Here is a 9,777-nt window from a genome sequence, read left to right as displayed (position 1 = left end):
TAAGTTGCAGGGTCTGTTTAGAGGATGAGTCAAAATGAGAAACTTAAAAAATCTCTGAAAATGCTTGTCATTTTTTAAAAATGTACCAACCCCTAAGCTGTTTTTTAAACCTTTCCCCCCTTCATGTACTTTTTATAGGTTTGGACCACAATTCTGATATGTGCATAATAAGGGTGAACTCAAGGAAAAGGAGCAGGAATGTTTCTTAAACTGTGAAAGAAAGAAAGCTGAAACATATTCCCACCCTGTGGCTGGTTATGATTATATTTGGTATCTCTTAACTCTGAAATAGCAAATTCCTGAGATCAGCAAAAGAAGCCTGCCAAATCTGTGGAAATGGAAAATTGGCTGTTCAGAGACCACAAAAATGGACCCAAAACAGTGACGCCTCCAGGCTTGTGAATATAAGTTGCTATGATTATTTATTACTACAGTGGAACCTCAGGTTGCGGACGTAATCCGTGATGGAGGCACGTCCGCAACCCGCAGCGTTCGCATCCTGAAGCACCACATCTGCGCAGGTGTGATTTGGTGCTTCTGCGCATGCACAAAGCGCAATTTAGCACTTCTGCGCATGCACGAGCGGCAAAACCCAGAAGTAACCCGTTCCGGTACTTCTGGGTTTCCCACGGTCCACAACCTGAAAACACGTAACCTGAAGCGGCCATAACATGAGGTATGACTGTACTTCAATGACCTTTAAAAGCAACAATCCCTATACAGTGATACCTCGGGTTAAGTACTTAATTCATTCCGGAGGTCTGTTCTTAAGCTGAAACTGTTCTTAACCTGAAGAGCACTTTAGCTAATGGGGCCTCCTGCTGCCGCCGCACTGTCAAAACACAATTTCTGTTCTCACCCTGAAGCAAAGTTCTTAGCCTGAAGCACTATTTCTGGGTTAGCGGAGTCTGTAACCTGAAGCGTATGTAACCTGAAGTACCACTGTACTGTAGTTCTATAGGAATACCGTATTTTTCAGAGGCTGGATTCAATTACAGTGGTACCTCTGGTTACGAACTTAATTCGTTCTGGAGGTCTGTTCTTAACCCGAAACCGCTCTTAACCTGAGGCGCGCTTTCGCTAATGGGGCCTCCCGCTGCTGCTGCGCCACTGGCACACGATTTCTGTTCTCATCCTGGGGCAAAGTTCTCAACCCAAGGTACTACTTCCAGGTTAGTGGAGTTTGTAACCCGAAGTGTTTGTAACCCGAGGTACCACTGTAACTAGTGCTGCTAGTGGAAGCAATGGGACTTCCCCCCTCCTCCCCCCCACCCTGAAATTGGCTCAGGTTTTTGGTGGGGGCATGAGGAGAAGTACCAGAACATGGAGAAGAGGGAGGATCATTCCATCTGGCAAGCTGAAAAGCCTGTACTGTCAGAACAATTGGCATCGTGCCACACTGAATCTCCCCCGAGATATTTGACATATTCTGAGACCATTTATTTATGGCCCAATAAAGAGACTGCCCTGGGCAGGGGTGACAAGCTGGTTTCTCACAACCAGCATTTTACATCTACCCTTCAGCCTCAAATAAAGGGAGGAGGTCTACATCAACTGGGAGCCTCCTCTCTCCTCTCGTTCTTCCTGGATACCTAGAAAGAAAGTGCCCCTTTCCTGTCCAGTCTTGAAATATGGACTTAGCAGCAGCCCACTGGTAGCTACGGGTGACAACTTGGTCTGTTGGCCTTGAATCAGGACAACTGCCATTTGTCCCTGACAGATGTTCCAAATTCTGCAGGCAGAGTTGAAAATATAGGCCCCCCTTCTAGAGATGCTCCGAATGAGTTATAAAGATGATGTATAATTTAAGTATGCAGTGCTTTATTTTAATCGTCATACCACATCTTTGTGTAATAATTTTCCAGGCTTATCTAACCTATTTTCTAAAATCTCCAAAAACCCCACCCTCCAACAAGCACAATAACCAAAAATATTTTAAAACTGTTTAAAAGTAAGTATACAATAAATTATAACATCGTTTTAAAACTGCTTAAAGTACATCACATATAAGCAGAAGTGTGAAAGGTGAGATTGCATTTCCTTTAAAGGAATTTGAGACGTGTTTGACCATCACTTCTCCCAGGGTCTTTTTCATAGGTTAGACGTCTTTTTTTCAGCTGTGGTAACTGGGTGCATTTTAAACCTGCTGTAGGAAAAAAAATGTGTAGAAGTGAGCAATTACCTAGTAGGCATTATGCAGATCTAACTCATTAATCCCATCCAGCAGTAAGAAAAAGTCTGCATGCTTAGGCATTTAAAGGAGTGATCTAGCCAAAATGGAGCACTTTAAGTTCCATTTATTTCGGTTTGAGAGGGTTTAGCTTCTATTTAACTCCCATTGGATTAATTAAAGTGCTTACTGTTGGCTACATGGTGCCCTGAATTTCTGTCTTAAAAAGGAATTAATTGCTTGCTAAAGCAATGGTGTGTACGAGCTTAAAATGGAGACAAGGCTACAACATTGAAATGGCATCTTGGATTGTGTAATTATGGGCTTTAACACCATACTATTTATTTCTTTAAGTTATTTCTCTTCCTTTACAAAGCTCAGAGCTGCTTACATGGACTCCCACATCTGCTAATTTTCAACGGTGGTGCAGCATTCGAGTGTTTCTAAGGCATTAACTGATATATTCCTTTGTAAATAAAAGGTTTTAAACCAGATTTATTAACATGTTCAGCTGCACAAATTCAACATTATTAAGGGGGAAATGTTTAAAATGAAGCTTACAGCTTCACATGAGGAAGCATGCATCAAAAGGAAACATGTTAAGATGAATATGCCCAGAGAAGCAAGGAAACAGTGAAGCACAGTAAGAATGCCAGGCTGGCTGAACCCTTAAAAGCTTTGTCATAAGAGGCTATTTTCCATGGTTAAACACCTAATTAATGCCTGGCCATTCCACAGATCTCAATTTTAAAAAAAGAAATATGTATTTTAATTGAGCATTTCATTGCTCAACAAAGCAGTAGATTTAGGTAGAAAATAAGTATAAAAAGAGAGTACAGTGGCACCTCGGGTTAAGTACTTAATTCGTTCCGGAGGTCCGTTCTTAACCTGAAACTGTTCTTAACCCGAAGTACCATTTTAGCTAATGGGGCCTCCCACTGCCACCGCACTGCCGGAGCATGATTTCTGTTCTCATCCTGAAGCAAAGTTCTTAACCCGAGGTACTATTTCTGGGTTAGCGGAGTCCGTAACCTGAAGCGTATGTAACCTGAAGCAAATGTAACACGAGGTACCACTGTACATAAAAGTATAGTTACTCAGATCTCAACTTTAATCCACGAGGGCCAGTTGAAAGCATTGTTTACAACTCTCTCATAATCACCCTAATTTCCCTAAGGTTCAACAATATGAGCAACACCACAGATTTCAATTAACTTTTCCTCTGTTCAGAGGAAGCTTCCTTTAATGCAAGCCTGAAGCAGTAAACTGAGAGCTGGCCCTAAACCATCAACGCGACAGAATCAAACACATTCAAATATTTAGGGTTAAGACTAGGCCCAGCATTTTATTCTGTAGGAATGGCCAAATACCCTATTAAACAAAAGGACTGCTCATTGTTCTGAGAATATTTCCGTAATTTTGAGCAATAGCAGGTGAAAGGGCATGGAGCTGTAAGAAAAAAAAAATAAGGAAAAGCTATTTTTCACTTAATCAGAAAAGAGTGGCAGCAAAGAGTGCTTTGTGGTTTTACTCTACCTGCTGAAACACATTCTCTTGGATTAGTTGATAACACATTGGGATTTTTCTTTCTTGTGTACTCTCCTGTTATTGGAAAGTCCAAATTAAAGAATCTATCTGGACTAGATAATTCTTTGCTGAAACTTGAATCCTGAGGAGATGAATCCATTGCTAGCACGGATGACTGGGTACCCCAAAACATCTCCTCAAACTGAAATTTTGGACCACTATATCCTGTCGCACCAAGTTCTCCTAGAAAACTCTGAGAGTTCTGCTGGATTGGACAATCTTCTCTGCTAGAGACAAGATGCCAAGAAGATTTGGAATCCTTGGTAGATTCACATTGCTTTACAAGTGGCTGCTTTTTCACCTCCAGTACATTTTCAATATCTTGATGAGCAAGCATTTGGCCTGCAGCTTTTGAACGGTACATTCTGTTTTGCGCGCTATTTTCAAGATACATATTTGTTCCACCCAGGTTGTACGCTAAATATGGCACTGTAGCTTCAAAGTTAATATGGGGACGTCCTTTCAGATCATCTGGTGGTAGCAGTGAGGAAGTTGTTCTTTTTTCCACTTCCATTTTTTTCGCAAATGGGATGTACTGTTGCCGCTCTATGCCTGTATTATCCTGAAAGAAACAAACTTTTTCCTGGTATGGTACTGAAGGTGCTATTAAGCTGCTGTGCTTGCCATCTGATTTCAGAGGAGAATAGGACTCATTTTGGTAGTAAAGTGGGAAACAATTTTTGCTGTTCTGTACTTCACCATAGTTTCCAAAATATTCAGTAAAGGGACTGTGTCCTTGAAAGCCAGATAACACCGCCTTGGAAAAGGGAATTTCAGAGCAAGACCTGATAGAGCCCTTTATGTTTTTTTGAATTGACACAGTTTCTTCTGGAAGTTTTGGCTCTGCTGGAGGGTTCAAGATGTACAGTGATGTGATGTCACTAAAGTGCTGGAATGGAAGAAGCAAATTCTAGTATACACCACTAGAAAGACATGAAGCTTTTATTGCCACAGCATTTTCAACTATTAAGTGATAGGGAATACACCAATCTGAATGTGCATAAAAATGACATCATCATCAAAACCTTAAAGGGGAAACTGAATTTATATGAAGATTTAATGCTTTAGTTCAAGTATAAAATTCTATTGGCTATCAAATCAAGACTTAGGATGGCATGCTGAACACAGTGCTGGTGTATTAGAACATCTTAAGGTGGTATAAGCAGGATTTCATCTTGAAATATCCAGTAACACTAGGGTGGCAGCTGCCTGGCAAATGCAACGCAGCATTATCGCATTAAACATTCACACATGAGAAAAAGAGCAAGACAATTGCAGGATTCCTAAAACCACGGCCTAAAATGGTATAGTTTTGGTATAGTTGCCACAGGATAAAACACTGGTTGCATCTGTAATGGCAGCATCTCTTTGTGGTATAGTTGCCACTGGAAAATCGCAGATGAAGACCCACATTGTAATGGCAACATCCGTAACCCAGTAAAAACAATGTAATAAATGAGGTACATCAGGGCTACCAATACAGGTGTCCCTGGGTGCTGCAACCCACGCTACGCCACTGATTGGACAAACCTAAAGTACTGGATTCTTGCATAAACACATATAAACACAGTCACACATGGTACACAGGAGATGCTGGGATTCTGAATATCTGACCTTCAGAACTTTCTCAGGCACTTCAGGCAGAAGCTCATGAAGCTGGTCAAAAGTTGCTGACAGAAGCCACTCCAGTGAAGAGCTTTTCTTTAACATGACTTGAGCCACTAGAGGATTCATGCATGGAAATGTAAACAAGGATTTCTCTTCCTGAGGGGAAAAACCAGAATTAACTTTGTTATGTTTTCAAGGACAGTTGCAAGTGATGTTTACTTTGTTTTGAGTTCAAAGGTCATAGCTTATGAGTTCGCTAACTGATAGCTGCAAAGTAGGATAAAAGAGGTTTCCTGGGGCCAGAATGCCTACAAATGTACCTTAATGGTTAGCGGGCCAAGTTGGCAGGCACATCTGCTGTTAGAGAGGCTACAAGTAAAAAGATAGCTGAAGACGCCTCTGGAAGGCAAGAGCCATTTTGGCAAAGGCAATCCCTTTTATTTTCCGCTGCTCAAGCTCATGTTACCTACCTTTGTGAGTAGAAATAAGCAAAGACTGGGCTTTTTGAATGGAACAAAGAAAGAAGCAAAGGGCTAGTTTTTAAAAAGTATCTTTTGAAAACTGCCTTTCTGGAAATTCCATGTAGGGCAGCAGAGCTTACCATTTGTAGGAGTTAAACTGCAACTCCACCTATGCCCAAAATAATATAAATTCAAATATTACAAAATATTTTAAGTCCCTCCACTTAGAAGGAAACCCAAATCCAGATGCATGCTGAGCTCCTGGAACTTCTCACCACTCAGGAAACTGGGGCAAGCATAACAATATTATAATTAAGCCAGTTTCCAGGAAGCTGGCACTGTGAAAGAGACATTATAAATTACAATTTCAACAAGGCATTAAAAACAGCTTGTTCCCTTTCTGCCCTGCCTGCATCTGCCATGTTGAAAGCAACAGTAATGAAAGAGGATGAATCAGATTCATTTGCCGTGAGAAATCAGTGTGTGCCAGTGCCTCCAGCCATGTTTTCCTGGAGAATCAACCAAGATCAGGTAAGGCAGGCAACATCTCAGTCTGCTCACCTCTCTCATTTATGTGTTTTGCTTCAGGATTTTCTTTCCAGAAAGTAACTACATCATTATATAAAACATACATTTATTTACGAACAGGATGGCTTTTAGCCAGCCAGCAGCATACAGCAATTCATCCCTTTCTTTGATAAGAGATGGGCAGATTGCATTTTTTCCATCTGGAAGACCCACTAGCAAAGAAGGACTGCAGCCTACCATGTAAAGTGGGTTGCAGTCCTTATCCTCTGGAGGATCCGCTCATGTGCAACAGCTACATTTGAATAGTGTTTCCTGTTATTGTAGCCTACACACATTAAGAATAAAAGAAATGCAATGGAACAGGAACCACCTGTCCCTTGTAAGGAGAGAAGAGAACCAGTGGCTTTCCAGCTGCTGCTTCCATCAGCCCCAGCCAACATTGACAATGTTCAGGGATGATGGGAGGGTGGGAGGTTGTTCTTCAGCAACATTTGGGAGGGCCACAGGTTCCCTATTTGTTTAAGAGAAACACACCTCTGACGGCAAGACGGAAAGCCAGGATTTGTCTAGCCATTCCTGAGGATGTCTTTGAGAAGTCATCAGAATGTGGTCAGCAATCTGACGAACCAAAAGGGCTGTCTCTTCAACTCCTGGTGCAAGAACCACCTAAAATGTTGTTATACATTTAGAACAGAGATTACATAAAATGGAACAAAACAACAAGAATCCTTGGCAATTTAATACCCAAGTTGATGCCGCATGTTAACGATTTCAGCCTAGACACAACATTTAGATAACCAAGGCCTCAGTTACCAATTTTCCAGTAAGCTCTATACGCGGAGGTGCCTCATTAAAAAATTCTACCCCTGCTATATCGGGCAACAGCCTGAACTAAGAATTTACATTTGCTTTCATTTCTTTTCCAAGTAGAACATCAGGAGCTTAATCAGGATTTTTAAAAAACCACAAAAAGTGCTCATGCAGGTATCTGCTCACATGCCTTGTCACTACTTAATTAGCATTATAGAATGAACAAATTAAAGACAGGGACAAACACAAAAGGGAACGGCTACTTGTATGAACAGGAAAGACCAAAGTTTCTTCTCATATATGAATTCAAATACATGTGTATTATTCTGTTCTAATTTGAATGGAGGGGAAAAATGGATTAACAGCTAAATTGTGCTCAGATGTGGTCAAGCCCTATAGAGAAACTAGAGTTAGCAATTTAACAGTTTAATGTGCTCTGCAGTAACTAAAGCTAGGCATTAACATCATATTACACCTGTGTTATAGCAGCTACCCTGGTTCCTAGCACATTTGAGGATGCCCCTCAAAACCCCCATCATATCATAGAACACATGAGTGTGCTCTCTCTCTCTCTGCCTGGGGAATAAGGGGAGGGTGACCGGGGGGCGGGGGGGGGGGGGGAGAGAGAGAAGCAACCAGAGAAGGTGGTGCCCATGGGGCCCTTTCTCAGAATTCCAAATGTGTTCAACAGCCCCCAAAACGTTGTTAATCCTTAATTCTTCTAGAGTAAATATAATAACCCTGCAACTTACATACATTTAACTTATGTGCATTCAAAACAAAAAAAATTCTTTCCAGTAGCACCTTAAAGACCAACTAAGTTAGTTCTTGGTATGAGCTTTCGTGTGCATGCACACGAAAGCTCATACGAAGAACTACCGGTAACTTAGTTGGTCTTTAAGGTGCTACTGGAAAGAATTTTTTTTGTTTTGACTATGGCAGACCAACACGGCTACCTGTCTGTAACTGGAATTATGTGCATTCAGTTTTACATGTATGGCAAAAAAAGGAGGGGCGAGGTTCCAGGAAAAATGTCTTCCCACTATTGTATCTAATATGTTTTGACTATATGCGATTTTGGCTTTAGCTGTGATCCCTGGAACATAACCCGCTAAGTAAGTTGCAGGTTTACCGTACTTCCTAAACAAAATAATGTGAAATTTGAGAAAGATTGAAAAGAGACAGTGATCTCTTCCTCATCATTATAGTCATACAGCAAGATATAAAGACAAAGACAAATATAATATATATATAATAAATCTCAATTTCAAAGTAATTATTTAGAGGGGGAAATCAGGAGGGGGGGCAGAGGGAGATGAAGAATAACCTAGAGAATTTACATTAATAATGGACTGCTGAATTGTGATAACTGAGCTTGCTGACCTCTAGTGGTAACATGGCATTAGGTACTTCTGTTCAGACCACAGTGTTTTTTCCTAATATCGCATGCCAGAATTATTTGAAACTTATCATGTGCCAGCTACAATGGACAGAGCCTGGGCACTGCAAACAAGCAATACTTGTGACAATAGATAGCAGAAGCTTGTGTGATATCAATTTGCCACAAGATTACTCAGTACAGTGATTTTAGACTACTAGCCGTGGCTGATGGTTGACAGGGCAATTCTTCTTCTTCTTCTTCTTCTTCTTCTTCTTCTTCTTCTTCTTCTTCTTCTTCTCCTCCTCCTCCTCCTCCTCCTCCTCCTCCTCCTCCTCCTCCTCCTCCTCCCCCCGCACTCAGGAAATGGGCGAGCTTTGGCTCCTGCCCCAACTCCAAAATGCCCTATTTGGGGACCTTACATAGGCTGCTACTGGTAGGAAAGCACAAACAGAAGTGTGTACATCACTGCCCTTTCAGCAAGTACATCAGTGGAAGAACCCAGCAGACCAAGGCAGGAGATCACCTCTGCTACATTCTAACTCCCACCAGCAGCATGGAGCAGGGCTTAGAATTGCCCTGTACCTTAACTTATTGAGTGAGTATACCTTTGGATTGCATCTGCACCTTCTTCCTGCACTTCTGCTTGTGTTTTGTAGCACACATTTGGGAATGTAGGGTATGTCACAAGAAAATTCAGTCTGCAATGGTGCCAACTGGCTATGTAAAAAAGTGAGAAATCCAGCACTCCAGGAATCAGGTACTCTCATTCTAAGCCTTCAGCCCCGCAAATGAGAACCAAATGATTGGGGTGGGGGAAGCCAAGTGATGACATAAGAAACACAGCTTTATACAGGCTCCATTGAAAACTGTGGCCACGTTCACTTGTGACACAAAGCTATGGTTTGTCTTAACTATAGTTTGTTGAACAAAGCAGGGTCAATATTTGGAGTCTTGTTTCACCTAATGTTGGTTTCTGTTTGCTAATCCCTTTTGTCACATTTCTCTCTAGACAGGTGAGCATCTTGAGGTGGGGCACCAACACTAACCAGGATTATGCTCGCATAGTAGGTTTAGATGCAACAAGAAACCATGATTGGCACAAGCTGCAATTCATAAGCCAACTTCAAACAGTGGTTTTATATTCCGATTTGTTGATCACTAACAAGTCATAGTTACAATAGGTTTGGGTGTGCAAACAGACCTTATCTTAGCATTTCATGCAAACCAAGTTA

The 9,777-nt window shown here is 41.4% G+C and overlaps 1 protein-coding gene across 5 annotated transcripts in view; it reads right to left on the bottom strand.

Moving 5' to 3' along the window:
* Nucleotides 1–1,801: 1,801 nt before the first annotated feature.
* Nucleotides 1,802–9,777, bottom strand: part of SHOC1 (shortage in chiasmata 1) — a 36,237-nt gene continuing 28,261 nt past the window's right edge. For 4 of the 5 annotated variants that reach the window (XM_028712364.2, XM_028712368.2, XM_028712363.2 and 1 more), the window contains 4 exons: nucleotides 6,889–7,020; nucleotides 5,372–5,521; nucleotides 3,707–4,646; nucleotides 1,802–2,146 (listed from right to left, as the gene is read on the bottom strand). In XM_028712364.2, the coding sequence (XP_028568197.2) occupies nucleotides 2,043–2,146; nucleotides 3,707–4,646; nucleotides 5,372–5,521; nucleotides 6,889–7,020 (1,326 nt within the window). In that variant the 3' untranslated portion in view covers nucleotides 1,802–2,042. The remainder of the gene's footprint in view (nucleotides 2,147–3,706; nucleotides 4,647–5,371; nucleotides 5,522–6,888; nucleotides 7,021–9,777) is intronic. The other variant, XM_028712366.2, reaches the window with a different exon arrangement.

The sequence above is a fragment of the Podarcis muralis genome, chromosome 17, assembly GCF_964188315.1.
Source record: "Podarcis muralis chromosome 17, rPodMur119.hap1.1, whole genome shotgun sequence".
Taxonomy (NCBI): Eukaryota; Metazoa; Chordata; class Lepidosauria; order Squamata; family Lacertidae; genus Podarcis; species Podarcis muralis.
The sequence above is the reverse complement of the archived record's forward strand: the minus strand, read 5'-3'. Positions and strand labels throughout refer to the sequence as shown.